The 15,333-nt window shown below is 50.3% G+C and overlaps 2 protein-coding genes across 5 annotated transcripts in view; one reads left to right on the top strand and one right to left on the bottom strand.

Annotated features, from left to right (window-relative positions):
- Nucleotides 1–130: 130 nt before the first annotated feature.
- Nucleotides 131–9,002, bottom strand: ARRB2 (arrestin beta 2). 3 transcript variants are annotated; one of them, XM_037137093.2, is made up of 16 exons: nucleotides 8,888–9,002; nucleotides 6,169–6,216; nucleotides 5,763–5,793; nucleotides 5,111–5,171; nucleotides 4,959–5,003; nucleotides 4,558–4,754; nucleotides 4,202–4,261; nucleotides 3,736–3,803; nucleotides 3,479–3,614; nucleotides 3,157–3,241; nucleotides 2,790–2,862; nucleotides 2,374–2,511; nucleotides 1,413–1,496; nucleotides 1,238–1,320; nucleotides 1,088–1,142; nucleotides 131–803 (listed from the first exon to the last, which is right to left on the bottom strand). In XM_037137093.2, the coding sequence occupies exons 1-16, from the start codon at nucleotides 8,908–8,910 to the stop codon at nucleotides 710–712; spliced, it is 1,281 nt and encodes a 426-aa protein (XP_036992988.2). In that variant the 5' UTR covers nucleotides 8,911–9,002; the 3' UTR covers nucleotides 131–709. The 3 variants fall into 3 exon arrangements, with proteins under 3 accessions (XP_036992988.2, XP_036992990.2, XP_036992991.2); XM_037137095.2 differs by lacking the exon at nucleotides 6,169–6,216 and having other exon boundaries at nucleotides 8,888–9,001; XM_037137096.2 differs by lacking the exons at nucleotides 3,736–3,803; nucleotides 4,959–5,003; nucleotides 5,111–5,171; ... (1 more) ...; nucleotides 6,169–6,216; nucleotides 8,888–9,002 and having other exon boundaries at nucleotides 4,558–4,668.
- Nucleotides 9,003–12,814: 3,812 nt separating this feature from the next.
- The window catches only part of PELP1 (proline, glutamate and leucine rich protein 1), a 29,854-nt gene continuing 27,335 nt past the window's right edge, over nucleotides 12,815–15,333 (top strand). For both annotated transcript variants that reach the window (XM_053672601.1, XM_037137092.2), the window contains exon 1: nucleotides 12,815–13,194. In XM_053672601.1, the coding sequence (XP_053528576.1) occupies nucleotides 12,946–13,194 (249 nt within the window). In that variant the 5' untranslated portion in view covers nucleotides 12,815–12,945. The remainder of the gene's footprint in view (nucleotides 13,195–15,333) is intronic.

Genomic DNA, 15,333 nt, shown 5'->3' with positions numbered 1-15,333 from the left:
CATGTGGTCATGTGTGTGGGCCGCAACAAGGAACAGTCTATACTTTGTGGCTTTTCCAAACTGTACCCTTAAACACTGGACTGCCCAAATTAAGTTTTGATGTTTACCTTGGAACACAGGTACAGCTCCGTCATTCAATAAACATTTATTGTGCCATGTGGGTAGAGAGGAAAGATTAGGTCCTCACCTACAGGCTAGCAGACTCATGGATGAGCACATTCCTCATACACTGCATAGGAAACACACACATGCCTACTAAAAGGTTTATTCTTTATGCTCAGAAACAAAGAAGTGGCCTTGTCCCTGTAAAGGGTCTCAGCTTGAAGGAATGGGAGGCAGACAGTGACAAGAGGGAGTGTTGGTGTGAGGTTGAACGTGGCAGTTCTTTCTTCCCTCTTTTCCTACTATCACTCCTCTTTTCAGTGTCCCCCTCCAAAAAGTTTAGGTATGAACACAGCTTGCCCCCCATTGGAAGGTTGGGGAAGCACAGCTGTAGTCAAAAAATTAATGCCCATGTTCAACAAGAGATAGGTCCAGTGCGTATCTGGTGGGGATGGGAGAGGAAAGGAGGGAAGGGATTGGTTGAGGAAGCTGCTGGGTAGAGAGGAAAGGAAAAGAGGCAGGGACCCACTCCCTAGTGACCGTGGGAATCTTGGTCCTGCCCCTACCTCTCCCAGCACCATCCACTCCCTTCTTCCAGCCCCCCTTCCTAGCAGAACTGGTCGTCATAGTCCTCATCCTTCATCCCCTTCAGCCGAAGCCGGGCAAAGTCCTCAAATACGATGTCGTCATCTGTGGCATAGCTTGGTGGTGGAAAGGAGGGGGTGAGGCGAGGGCTTCTGACCCTCATCTCAACTTCCCACTCCCCTCCAGAGACCGAGGTGTTAGAGTGGCAGTGGGACTAGAGGTATTTGGAGGAAGGGACAAAGCAGGTGCAATAAGAGGCATCTCACAAGGCTGTCATCTTGATTTGATGCTTCAACCATCCCTCCCCCAAAAGAAAAAAATGGTGGGAGGTAGATTTGAACGTTAACAGGAATCTTTGTCCAAGAGTCAAAGGTAGGAAGGGAGGGGATGAGGCTCTTACTTGGTATCAAATTCAATGAGGTTGGTGTCCACAGGGGCATCCATTTCAGGAGCAGCTGAGGGAAGGAGGAAAGTGGGTGGTGGGTGCTGGAAGGACCAGCTTTTTTCCAATGGCCCTGCCTTTGGGGGCTTGGGTGGATGGTGTGCTTACCTGATTGGGGTCTGGGGACAGTGATGTGGTGGTCATGGGGCTTGGGGTGCATAAGAACAAAAGGCAGTTCCACCGAGACATCCCTGAGGTGGGAGAGAGGCAGCCCGATGAGATGACAATGCAGAGCTGGAGGGAACCACTGCAAGCCCCACCCCAGGCTGCCCAACACACTCACCCGCCTCGAGACACCACCAGCTTCACCTTGACCCTGTATGACACCAGGATCCCCAGCACTTCCTTGTTGGCACCCTCTTTCACGCTGCATTTGGGGGGAGAAGCTGGATGATGGTCATCATCCTGAACCTTAGCCCAGACTTAGGGCTCCCATCAGGACCCTGGGCAGGATCCCCACAGCTCCTGGGGCTCTGGCAGCACAGGCTGTACCGTGGGAGCACCCTACGCCAAACCTCTGTGCAGGACCCTCCCGTGGTTTCTCATCTCTCACGATAAAAGCTGAAGTCCTTGTAGCCTTACAGCCCTGCACTGTCTTGCTCACCACCAGCCCTCCAACTCCACCTGCTACTCTTGTCCTGGTAGTTCATTCTCACCATACGGGCCTGTAGGCCTGCTCTGTGTGGTCATGCGGTGTGTACCCTGAACAAAGGCAACAGTGGGGGGTGAAGTTCAGCCCTTAATTTGTGATGCTCTTACTCCAGGGCTGCTGCTGCCCAAAGGCACAATGACACAGCAGGAGCTAGCAGTGGCTCTGCTGGCTTCCTCGAACTTCCTTAAGTTCACACTGGCCTGGATCACCTCTCTGGGCCTTTGTGTTTGCAGCTCTCTCTGCCTGGAGTGCTGTTCCTGTCTGTCCGTACTGCCTACTTTCTTTGGGTCCTTACTCGAAATTCACCTCCGGATTATGTCTTCCCTGGACACCTTATTGAAAATTAACATACCCTGCCCCTCTGTTTTCTCCCTTCTCTCCCTTGCTTTTTCTCCTTAACACTGGTCACTAAACATACTATCTATATGATTTGTCTAGCCTCCCTCCCCAGAAAATAAGAGGCTTTTTGTCTCTTCTGTTCACTGACAGCACCCTGGCACCTAGGACAGAGCCTGGCACACAGCTGGTGTGGAGTGAGCATCTCCCAGGCTGCGGGAGAGCTCCCCGCCCACATTCAGTCCCCCCCCCTCACATGGTGCTGGAAGCCAGGTTGGTGTCCTCATGCTTGAGCTTCCCATCCAGGGCAAGACCACGCTTCTCCCGGTTGTCACTGAGCAGTGGGGTTATGGTGTACACCTTGCAGAATGTGGAACTGGGGGATACTTGGTCACTGGATGGGGCGGGGACAAGAGGACAAGACTATCAGAGGGGCCAGGCTGGGTGGAGGGCAGATCATGCCCCCATCACTAGTCCCTTTTCTGTTTGGGCACGTTACAGGGGAGTAGGTTCTGGCTTAACCTGCCCAAATAAATGAACAGCTCAGAGCCATCAGATGGGAATACCTTTGAAGGTGGAGATGGTTCAAGAAGAATTCCACCCCTACCTCACATCCTTCCAGGCCTACTCTTCTCCCTTGATGTTGGGACTCAGGGCTGTTGTAATACTCACTCTTGTTCGATCTGAGCCACGGGACACTTGTACTGGGCGGTGCTGAAGAGGCAGATGTCGGCGTACTGTCTCACTGTGGGGTGTGGTAGGGGCGGGTCAAGTGGCTCTGCACAGAGTGAAGACTACTGCCCCACTCCAGACTGCGTGGCCCGAGCCCAGGCTCCGGGCCCACACCACTTCCACCTTTTGGCCCTCCCTGTGGCAGTAAACGCCTAGTGCCCATCTCATTCTGGGACAGCCTATGTGAATTCTTTGAGCCCTGGTGGGTCTCCCACACTGGGTATGTCCTTGGGTTGAGATCATTCCAGAAGCCTGGTGTGCAGCAACTCCCTCCCCACTAAGATCCCCTTCCAATTCCTCCTCCTACCAGAGACTTTGATCTTCTTGACAGTCTTGGTGGAGTTGTTGGTAACGTGCACATTGACACTGATGGGCTCCCCGTGGTAGTACAGCTTTTGAGGAGAGGAGGGTCAGGTTAATTGGTTCTATTTTCACTGGTCCCAGTCCTTACCAGTGTGTCCCCGACACAAACATACTGCTTGGTTTCTTCCCTCTAACCCTAAGCCCACAGCAACTTCCACAGTAGCTAAGACAGCCTCCCCTAAAGATGCATTCTTGACACATGGCTTCACCCTGCCCCCAGGGTTAGACCTGCACTGGAGCACTTGCACCACCCTCTCACACCACACCTCTTTGTCCAGGGAAGCCTCAAGGTGCAGGGACCGGTCAGACATGAGGAAGTGACGTGTAGTTTCAGCTGAAGGCTGGGGGCCGGGTTTCTCTGGGGCAAACTGCACCTTTCGGATCACCAGACGCACAGAATTCCTGGGAGTGAGAGGGGTCAGACCTCAGACACCCAAGCACCCACTTCCACCTCCCACAGGGACTAGGACTCCTGGGAGCTGGGACAGAATGGGCAAACCACAGGGGAGGTGACTTCCCTCACCTTTTGTGGCTTTTCTCTTCTACTGATTTGGCACAGAAGGCTCGAATCTCAAAGTCTACCCCGCAGGCCTCAGGAAGGGGAGAAAAGGCTGGGTCTTACACAAGGCCCTTGCTGCTGTCGCCACTCCCTTCCTTCCCTCTTTCCTCAGTCTTGGGTGGGACCTTTGCCCCATCCTGGTCTGAGGAGCATAGGGCCTGGCCCTTCCTCCTCTGCCTGCTTAAGGCCTGGCACCTGGCAGAGGCTTTGTTTTGGCTGTGTCAAGGCGAGCCCTTATACTCAGGCATATGCAATGCAGGTCAAGAGCAAGAAGCAGGGTCACATGTGAGCAGCAACCGTCCCATGCACACCCCACCCTCCCTGGGAAGATTACCCTATCCTTCATCCCACCCTGACTTTTTGGCAGCCCACTCCCATCTTATGGACCCTACTCTGTCCCATAAAGTCCTCAGAACCATTTCTCCAGTACCTTCCCTGTGTCCTCTGGGCCTGGCTGTAGGGTGACAGAGCAGGGTAGATTCTGAGGTATCTGGCAGAGAAAAGGGGAGACTTCAGTTCCTCTTAAAGCCCCCAAGTCTTCCTCCCAATCTCAATATAAGAGGCTTGAGAAGAAGACCTAGGGATGAGGAAGGAAAAGGAAGGAACATCAGGAAGGAGGCAGAGAGGCAAGGGCTTCCTGAATGCAGGGTGACCCTGCGGGGAGGTGGTGGGTCTAGGGTCCCTCCTTACTGTTTCTTCCAGATTAGCTCATAATGGGTGCTTCACCCCCCCAAACAGAGTCCCAGACCCCTTGCCCTGCAGAGGGTGGGGTGGGGGCATCCTCACTGTGAAAAAAAAAGGGTGGGCATGTTGGCCCAGCTTCCTCAGCAGCCGGTCCTGAAGGCGAGTGGGGGGCCGGGGCGGGTTGGGCACTGGGGGGAAGGCCTGGTAGGTGGCGATGAACAGGTCTTTGCGGAAGGACAAGCCCAGCACATCCAGGTCTTCACGGCCATAGCGGAAGGCGCAGGTGAGGGTCACAAACACTGGCAAGGGAGGGCAAGGGAGGTGAGGAGCTCCCCTTCTTGAGTCCACCCAGTGCCGAGCAGCAGCTGCTTCTCCTCGGCAGCACGAGACTGGTCTGAATCCTATAACTGGCTTCTGCCTCAGCCCTCCATATTGCTGGTCTCAGCGCCAGCCCATTTTGCTTCCCCATCTCCCCTTGGGCCACTGGAGTCGGGGGCCAGTACCTTTGCGGTCCTTCAAGTAGTCAGGGTCCACAAGCACTACGCCATCTGAGGAAAGGGACATATGAGCTCATTTCCCGTGAGGGTCTCTCCTCTGTTCTTGGGTCCAGGAACTTCTCTTGGGGGATGGGATGCCCCTTCCTGGGCACACTTACCTACAGGATCCACTTTGTCCAGGTGATCTACGAAGTCCCGCTTGCCCAAGTACACAGTGAGCTGAGGATGGAGAGGGGTCACAGGGAAGACTGGGCAGGAGGGCGGTAGGGCATCAGCGCCTCACACGGGCTGCCCTGCCCCTGGTCTTCCCAGGCTGGGGTATCCAGGATTTCTCCTGGTTTCCTCCCAGTGGGGCTGGAAGGGGAATGTGGTGGGGCTTCACAGACTGCCCAACTTTGAGGCCTTTTAGCCTCTCTAATATCTTTTCACACCTCAGCACACCAATCGGAAGTCTGTGTGGGTTTGTGGTTACAGCCAGTTATAGAGGGGCTCTGCAGTAAATAGTCCACAGCCTGGGGGCTGTTAACTGTTCCTAACCCCAGGCACCCTGGGTTGGTTCCTAAGAGGGATAGGTGTGGGCTTTTGGCTCCTCCCCCTTGGTGTTACTTAGGGACCCAGGCTTGTCCCCACCCAGCCCTGTGGCTGGCTCAGGTGGAGCAGCCTTTGTGGCAAGGGGCTTCTGGAGGGAAGGAAGTTGGCTCTTAGCTGTCACAGGAAGTGGGCAGCTAGGGGTTGGGGATCGTCTAGGGGCAGGCTAGGCCCTATCAGGGCCCAGGGGGGTCAGGAAGAGAAGCGCTGTGGGAGACTCACCTTGCAGTTAGGGCTCGACTTCTTGAAGACCCTAACAAAACAGAAAGGGAAACCCCACTGCCTCCCTCAGACTCAGCAGGTACTGGGGCACTAGGACCTTGTCCCTCCCCAGCCTGAGAAGCAGAGCTCACCCAGGGTTCCTGCCTGGAGGCTTTGGGGCTTGGTCCAGGCCTACCCCACCCTGCTTTTTCCCCAAGAAAAAAAGGTAATCACAGGTCCTTAATATTCCCAACTTTGCAGTCCCTCAAAGGTGGTTGTCATGGCAACCCCCTCCACCCTTACTAGTTCCCCTCCACCATGGCAATGGCCACTCGTTGCCACAGGAACCACCCTGGCTCTCCCCAGAGGACCTCCCCCAGGGGGACCTGAATGGGCAAGTTGCAGTGTTGTCTGTATAAGACCTAACCCGCTTTCCATCTTCTCTGGTCTCCAGCTCCAAAGACTGCTGGAGTACCTGAAAACAGTAATGACCTTGGCCTTTGCTTCTAAAATGGTTTCTACTATAGGCATTATCTAACTGTAGTGCCTATAGTGACCCTACTCCATTAACCTCCAACTCTCCCCATCTATGATCTCAGAAGCTTAAAAGCCTGTCTTTCAAGGCCCAGCTCCAATATCATCTCCTTTAAAAAGTGGATCAAGCCCAGACCCTGGTTACTCCTTTTTTGTTTGTTTCCTGTCACACTTTGTTTATGTTTTATTTGTGGTGTGATACCACACAAGGGCAGTTAGCTGTGTATCGTCTGCTGGACAGACTAGATAGACTATGAGCATCAGTGGCGCTGTTCATGTGGGCACTCCCGCACAGTGCCAGCCGTATGATGATGATAATGCTAACATTTCCTGGGTGAGTACTGTACACCCAGCACTGTGTAAAGTGTTTCATGTGCTATTTAATACTCTTAATAACAAGCTCAGTGGATTGACTGCCGGCCTGAGAATCAAAAAGGCACCAGTTTGATTTCTGGTCAGGGCACACGCCTGGGTTGTGGGTCAGGTCCCCAATTGGGGGCATGTGAGAGGCAACCTCTCATACATTGATGTTTCTCTCCCTCTCTTCTTCCCCTCTCTCTAAAAGCAAGTAAATAAAATCTTTAAAAAATAACACAGCAATGGAGATCCCAATATCCTTATTTTATAAGTGAGGCAACCGAGGCACAGAAGAGGTCAAGTATGTTGCCTAAGGTCACAGCATAAATGGTAGACAGAGGTGGTCCAGCTCTGAGTCCACGCCCTTAGTCACCAAATTATTAAACTCCCCTGCTTCTGTAATTGGGATTAAGTTTGTTGAATTGAAAGGGATTCACTTCCTAACTGCTGAAATAATCTAAGTCTGTACTCCACGCCCTGCTGGAAGAATTGAGAAGTATCTGGCAACTCCAATGCTCTGGCCACTTGTGGGCTTGTTCTTTGCTGCATCACCTTACAATCCATTCCCAGTCCACTCTGCCTCAGCAGTGATCTCTGGGAAGGGTCCCCAGATAGAAGCATATGAAATCCTTCCAACTGGCCCAACCTTCTTCCAATGCTACCACCTGTTTCTACGATAACTTCATCTTCCCCTTCTTCCCAGAAGGCCAAGCTACCTGAAGGCCATTGGGCAAAGGCTATGGAGATCCTTAGGTATCCCCATCCAATAAAGGAGAGTAAACACTGCTATGATGGCAGCTAGAATAAGCACCCTACCTACTGTCCTTTTGATTCCTATGGCATCATTCAGCTCTCCCTCCCCTTTGCTTCTCGTTTTCCTCTTTGTCCCAGTGTTTCTTCCTATTAGGAGCCCTGGTAGAGGGCTGCAGCATCCACAATCAAGAGGGCCAAATGGAGTATTGCTGTATGGTAATTGCCCTGGAGCAGCTGCAGGGCACCTGCCCTCTGGATCCTGCTAGGCTAGGCTAGAGAGAAGCAGCATGTGTATACCGAGGCTGGCCAAGGAGTCAGAATGTGGTGGTGGGGGGGCACAGAAGCAGATGCCCCCTCACACTTCCTGCTATTCTCTTTATTTCCTGTGGCCCAGAATTTGATAGGAGTAAGGGGGAATTGTGCCCAGTCAGCAATCCTCCTTTGGTCCATCCTTCCCCCTCTCTGAACCACTTAACGGAAATCGGGGGCCTCCCTCAAGTCAGCGACTTCCCCTTTCTCTGGGTTGTTTAACCTCAAATCCAGGACACTAATTCTTCCTGTGATCATCTCTCCGATACTGGTCAACTTGGTGCACAGAAGCCTGGGTTCTCCTCCTCAATGGGTGGGGAGGGTGGGTCTGATATGATAATGTTTTGCAGAACAAGTGATACTCAGGACCAGGCTCCCATTCTTGATCCCCTCTGGATAGAGGCATACAGCCCCAATTTTTCCTCTTTTGCTCCTGCTCCCAAGGGACTCAGGCATTCACCCACAGCACCCTTGAGAGTGTTGGCTCACAACAGGAAGTGGATTGTGCTAGAGACCAAAAAAGAGAACTCTTGGGGGTGCCAGTGTAAGGAAGGAGCCTCGATTACACATAAAACATCCGGGGAGCGGATGGTGTGCCCAGGGCAGATACCTCCTCCCCTCACACGCGGGAAGAGGGGTAAGGCCCAGACTCAGGGAAGGCTGCCAAGCACCCTGCTCCCTCAGGATGAGGCTGTTGCTCCTAGCAACCCTGAGGCAGGCAGAAGTTTGGAAGCAGAGCTCCCTGGCCTGTGGGACAGGTGGGGGCAGTCCCACTGCCTGTGGGGTATTAAACAAGAGGTTTTCTAGTGGCTAAGTACCAGTCTATGGGGGATCCCTTTTCCGGTACTCAGCCTGCCCATACTTTACCCCTCGGGACCGGCCACCTGCTCTTCCTTCCTCCGCCCCTGCATCGCAGCCTGCACGGGAGAACTCAGTCGTCCGGCCCCCACATCCCTGAGTGAACCCAGACGCTGGTTCCCTGTTTTCCTTCAGCACTCCCTTTCTGCAGGGACCCTGGCATGCGTCCCCCTCATTATCCTCGAGGACCTAGGCGTGTGACCCCAGATGGCCGACCCCCAGGGACCCAGGTGTACGGCTCCCAATTCTCTCCCCGGTGTCCTTGTCTAGAAACCGTCCAGGCACCCACTCAGAGCCGCAGCCCACATCCCACCGCATGGCCCCACATCCCTTACCTGGTCCCGGGTTTCTCCCCCATAGTGCACGCGCCCGCAGCCCGCCCGGTCCAAGGCTTGCTCTCAGCCTCCCAGTCCAAAGCTAGGTCCCTGCTCCTCCCCACGCCACTGCGCACGCGCGCTCTCTGCTCTTTCTCCTCTTCCCCCTCCCCTTCAGGCCTCCCCATCTCCACCCGCCACCTCCCCCGTCCCGGGTCTTGGGGAACCGGGGGCCAGATGCGTCAGCCCAGATGGCGCGCGCTCCACTGTGCAACAAGCTCTTCCCTCACGCACACAGTGATTGGCTCCGCCCCACCCCCTCCGCGTCCTACTCCTCTCGCGGACCCTCCCCAACTCCTTGCACGTCTAGCCTATTTCTCCGCCCTCCCTCATCCCCCTTAGGAACTGATTGGACCCCCTTAAACGAAGGCTCCCGCCTTCGGAACATTAGAGCCCTCTGATTGGCCCTCTGCATCCAGAACCTTTCAGAGGTCCCCTCCCCTTTGTTTGCTTGCACCGTTGCATTGGAGGCGATAGGTGAAGTGGGGTGGTGGAAACGGTGGGGGTGGTGGAGGCTGTGGGGGATGTAGAATGAGCTCTAGCTCTGTCTGTGAAGGAGGGTGAGGGGATGCACACGTGGGTGAGCGGTTCCAGTTGAGGGATGGTTGCTTTGGTGCGTACAGCTCACCCGCTCACCCCAATACTTGTCTCTTGTGACCAGCCCTCGCTTCTGTATTGTGGTGTGTCAGCTCCCCCTGGTGTCTGTGTTTAATCTTTGCAGATACTTTGCCTGATTTCTGTGACTACTAATTTTTCTCTACTCATTCCAGCTAACATTCATCCATCTACCCACGCCTACTTATTTTGTACCAGCCACTTATATTGTTAGGGCATGAATTAGCAGGCAGGAATGAACATGGGCCCTGCCTTCCTAGTATACTTGAGGAGACATATAAATAGGTTTATGATATAATACTATAATGGAGGTATGACCCAAAAGACAAAGCAACTATAAGCATTTTGCTAGGGTGGGGGTGGAGGGAGTGCAGGTTGTCCAGAGAAGGGAACATTTGAGGACAATACTTCTGGATGGTGGGTAGAAGTGAGAAAGGGTATTCCAAAGAGAAAGGTGAGGCACATACTATGCTTAAGTGTTTGTGGGGTAAGACAGTAGGTAAGGCTGATGAGGAGACTGAAACAGAGTCTGAAGGATTTTGTATAGCAGGTAAAGGAATAAGACTGAGGCCTTTCCTTGGAGGAGGACACATGGATCCAGTTGTTTTTTAAGCCAAGGAGTAGCATGATGAGATTTGTATGAAGATAATTCTGGACAATGTGGAGGGTGGAGTGTGGCCAGGCTGTTGTGGACTAAAATTAGTCAAGGGGGAGAAATGACCCTTAGAGTGGAAGGGAGATGAGGTGACAGGCTGAGGAATCATTTCTAGCGCAAAATTGACTGGACTTGGGGAGGATGATGGATGGCTGACATTTCAGATTTAAGGAGCTACATTATTTCTTCTTTCATCTCTTTCCATACTCCCCCTATCTTCCCCAAATGAACCAACTTCACACTACCCCCTCCACTTTTGTATGCAACAAAACTAACATGCACACAAGACAGTTTCTGAGATCATCTTTAACGTTCAGACACAGGCCTAGCCACCAGCTGCCACCTCCCTGCACTTTAGTTCTATCTCAACCTCCTAAGTTCTCTCTTCACCTCTCTCAAGAATTAAACATTTCTTTTAGACTTATGAATCACTTTTGTTAAAGCATCATGACCAGAAGGTAATGAGATCTTCATTATTACATATTTAAAGTGGTTGTAGAACTGAAAGGTAAGTGTTCTATATGGAATGAAAACTACCGTATTTTTTAAATATTTATTCATTTTTAGAGAGAAGGTAAGGGAAGGAAGAAAGGGAGAGAAACATCAATGTGTGGTTGCCCCTTGTGTGCCCCCTGCAGGAGACCTGGCCCACAATCCAGGCATGTGCCCTGACCAGGAATCAAACTGACAACCCTTTGGTTTGCAGCCCGTGCTCAAATCCACTGAACTACACCAGCCAGGGCTACTGTATTAAAAGATACTAATAGAAAGACAACTTAAGCAAAATATTAAAGGCCAGAAAGAACGAAAAAGATATACCCTAATCTAGGTGAGAAAACATCATTATAAAGATGTCATTTTTCTGAAAATTGTCTACAAGTTTAATGTCACATCAAATAAGGATGGGACTTTTTTTATGCACAAAGATAATCTAATAATTTGAATCTAATAAAAGTAAAGTCCAAGGGTCATCTCTTTCCCTTCCATACTACCCTCTGTCTAATTCTCCAAGTCCTGGCATTCTGCCTTCAAAATACATTAACCCTTTGGGTTATTTCTTCTCTATTTTTCCATCTCCAATGCTACTCTGGTCCCAGTCATCATTCTCTCTTACCTGGCCTGTTACGATAGCCTCTTACAATGGCTTCTTTATTGCTCTTCTTGCTTCCCCTTTGCCCCTCTAAGTTCCTTGTCCACATAGCAATCAGAGTGATCTTTGCAAATATAAGTCAGTTCTTGTCACTCCCTGCTTAGAGCCTTTAAGTGGCTTTCAAATATTATGTGAATGAAACCCCATCTTTTTGCCTCAGCCTTCTAGAATCCTCATGATTTGATCCATACCCACCTCCCTGACTCTAACACATACTACATGTATCAATCATTCTTCCTCTTTCTCTATCCTTGAGCCAAACTAGCCCTCTTTCTATCCTCCAGCAAACCCATTCCCACCTTGGAGCCTTTGCACATACTGCTGCTTCTGCCTAGAGAAACTTTCCTTTGATTCTTTATGAACGACACCATCTTGCCATCTTCAGGGAGGGATTTCTTTTCAAGTCCCCACTCCATTCCACGTCACCCTCTAACACATTACCATGTTTAGTTTTTAAAATAACTTTTTAAAATAGCTCTATCCAAGATTTATTTATTTTCTTATTTATTGACTATCTCTTCTCTCTAGAGGGGTCTTGTCTTCTTCAGTATTTCTTTTCTTTTAATCCTCACCTGAGGACATGTCTACTGATTTTAGAGAGAGAGGAGGTGTGGAAGAGAGACAGAGGAAGAAACATCAGTTGGTTGCCTGATGTACACGCCCTAACTGGGATTGAATCTGCAACCTAGGTATGTGGCCCAACTGAGAATCAAACCTGAAACTTTTCTTTTCCTTTTTGTGCTTGGGACCACGCTCCAACCAACTGAACCACCCGACCACGGCTTCTTCACTATTTTATTATCATCACTTAGAATGGTGCCTGGCACCTTAAAAGGTGCTCAGCAAATATTTGTTGAGTAAGTAAATGAATGTGTCAGTTGAAAAAGAATACCTATTTTTAATTTTGACGGGAACTGACAGAATGGGGTGACTCTAGTGACTTGGGGTGAACACACAATATAGTGTACAATGTGTTGTGGAATTGTGCACCTGCAACCTGTATAAATTCTTTTAACCAGTATCACCTCAGATGAAAAAAATAAGTAAAAGTGCTGTCTAGAAAAAGTGCTGCAACTTACTCCGTCAACCATATAGAATAGTGTTCTATGCCTTATACATTGTCCAAATACTAGATTTATCTTTTTAAATTTGCAAGGAGTGTGTTGTGTCATTTCTGCAGTTGTAAATGTAGTTTAAAGTGTCTCTGACATCAAATTATGGGCCGGTTCCTTAGGATCAGTACTCCTTAGAGCGAATGTTGGAGAATGTTTTTTTAACAGATACCTTTCGGACCCTGGCGCCTCCCGTCCCGACCACGTGTTCTTTAACTGACACCAGGCCGCGCCCCGGGCCGCCCCCCGGGCCATCCCCGGGCCGCCCCACCCACCAGCCAATCCCTGCCGGGGAACTAAACCCTCGCGGTCCGGCTTCCCGGCCCTCCATTCAGCGCATGCTCCCTCCTAGCCAGAGCTCAGGGACCGGTCTTCGCGCACCGGTTGTACAAGACCACAACCCCCTTCTCACTGTTTGATCTGCAATAGCCGTTCGTCGCGGTGTGTTTGCGTCATCGCGCCACGCCACCACTAGATCCCGGCGAAGATGGCTGCCGCCGTTCTTAGTGGGCCCTCTGCGGGCTCCGCGGCTGGGGCTTCTGGCGGGACCGGGGGTCTTTCGGCGGTGGGCTCAGGCCCGCGTCTCCGAATGCTGCTGCTAGAGAGCGTGTCCGGGTTGCTGCAGCCGCGAACGGGATCCACCGTTCCTCCCGTGCATCCCCCAGTCCGCTCGGCCCCTCATTTGCCCGGGCTCATGCGCTTATTGCGGCTGCATGGGACGGTGGGCGGGGCTCAGGTGAGTCAGAGTGCTGCATGCCCGCGGCCCTGTTGGAAGGTTGGGGTAGCAAATCTACGCCAGGTTCACGGTGAACTGCAGCTTCTAGGGGAGGTAGAGGGACGGGGAGGTAGAGAGAGGGAAGGAGAGCTGAGGACAGAAAGTGAATCCGGATATCAGTCTGCACGAAATTTACGCATTTTTTCCTTTATCAGCCACGAGTAGAAAGTAGGGAGAATATGGGCCTCATTTCTCTCTTCCTAGACTATTGGTAGTCACACACGAGTAGGTTCCATTCCAGTCCTCGCCACTCACTCGATCTATGATGTTTAGCTGCTTTTTCCTCCGGCAGTACCTGTTTTGGGGATTTTTTCTACTTGAGCAAATGGATGTACTCAGCAAGTGAATATTTACTGAAGGCCGAGTATCGGACCCTTCAGTTGGTTGTAGAATGCGATGGCGGGGAACAAATGCTCATAGTTATAAAACACTATGAGCATTGTATAGTAGGTAATCTCTAACCTAATCTGGAGAATTAGGTTAGAGGTATTGGAGTTTAAGCTGAAACCCCCGAGGATGAATAGCGGTTGGGTAAGAAGAGAAAATGGGGAGGGTAGGGTGGTTCAGTCAGTGGAGAGCCTGTGTGAAAAGGCCCTGTGGTAGGAAGGAACTGGAAAAAAAAAAAAAGGGCATTGTGTCTGAAGCTTAGGTGGAGGGAAGGATAGTGGGCGCTGTGAAGCTGGTACAGTGGTGGATAGGTAGTGGACAGATCATGCAGAGCTTTTTAGTCTGGCTTAGAAAGGTTCTTTGGATGAACCAAGGGTAGAAACTAATATCCGTTTTGTTCTGTAATTAGAAACCTGTGTCATCCATCCTAAACACTTCTTCTTGCTCACACATCTCCATATGCACTTTGTCAGGTCCTGTTGATTTTATTTATCCTCTGAGTAGTTTTTAGGTCTATCCACTCTTTTCCATATCTTTGTCATTGCCCCCATCCCAGCTTGAACTTCCATCTTGCCCAGCTGAAGGCACTGATTCTAAGAACATAACATGTTTAATCTATGGGAGGTGTTCCTTTAGTATGTCTTGCCTTCAATACTGTCCACAGTCCTCCCACAAATTTCCCCCATTCTTCAAGACCAATGTACATGAGGTCTTCCTCGTCCAGCCTTTGTTACTTGGGTCCTTCCCAGCACTGTGCTTCCTTCCGGGAAGAGGGTCGTCACAACCTGCTGGGTGGTTCAGTTATCTTAGTCCTAAATTTATGAGTGGTATAACCTCATTTATTATATTAATATCATTCATTGTTGAGGGTGACAGAACCATGCCTCTGCTAGTTTAAGAAGCAGGAGCTGATTATATATTTTTCTTCTAAATCCTCCTCCTCTGATTCATGTCATTCCTAAGTATTTCTGAAATATCATCTATTCTGCCTATAAATATGTGCTTTCTTTCATCATCTCTTTCAAGTCTTCCTCTCGTCCTTCCAGGTGAGCCACGAGAACTTAATGTCTTGTTTCTTTTCTCTAAGTGCCTAAAGTCCAGTACAATTTTGAATAAAGAAGAAAAGAGCGATGTGGAAAATTAGACTCCTCCTTTTACTATTGTCTGTACCACATTTTGGGGTATATCCTGCCTTAAATATGTTTTTTACTTATGACTCTTGCATTGGGTCTTCAATATGTGGAACTGTATGGTTTCCTTTGCATCTCCATAGATTTTCATTCAATTAACATTTTATTTTTATTTTTTCTAATTTATTTTTTTTATTGATTATGCCATTACAGTTGTTCTGTTCCCCCTTCATTCCCCTCCACCCTACCCCCCGTCCCCACCATTACCCCTCCCTTTAGTTTATGACCATGTGTCTCAAGTTCTTTAGATTCTATATTTCCCATACTATTCTTGCCCCCCCATCTATTTTCTATCTACTGTCTGTGCTACTTATTTTTTGTACCTTCTCTCCCCTTCTCCTCCTCCCACTCCCCTGTTGCTAATCCTCCATGAGATCTTCATTTCTATGTTTCTGCTCCTGATCTAGCTGTCCTTTTAGTTTGCTTTTGTTTTAGGTGTGGTTGTTAATAACTGTGAGTTTGTTGTCCTTTTGCTGTTCATGTTTTTTTAACTTCTTTTTCTTAGATAAGTCCCTTTCACATT

This window comes from Artibeus jamaicensis, unplaced genomic scaffold, assembly GCF_021234435.1.
Source record: "Artibeus jamaicensis isolate MK-2021 breed Jamaican fruit bat unplaced genomic scaffold, CSHL_Jam_final contig_777, whole genome shotgun sequence".
Classification (NCBI taxonomy): Eukaryota; Metazoa; Chordata; class Mammalia; order Chiroptera; family Phyllostomidae; genus Artibeus; species Artibeus jamaicensis.
The sequence above is the reverse complement of the archived record's forward strand: the minus strand, read 5'-3'. Positions and strand labels throughout refer to the sequence as shown.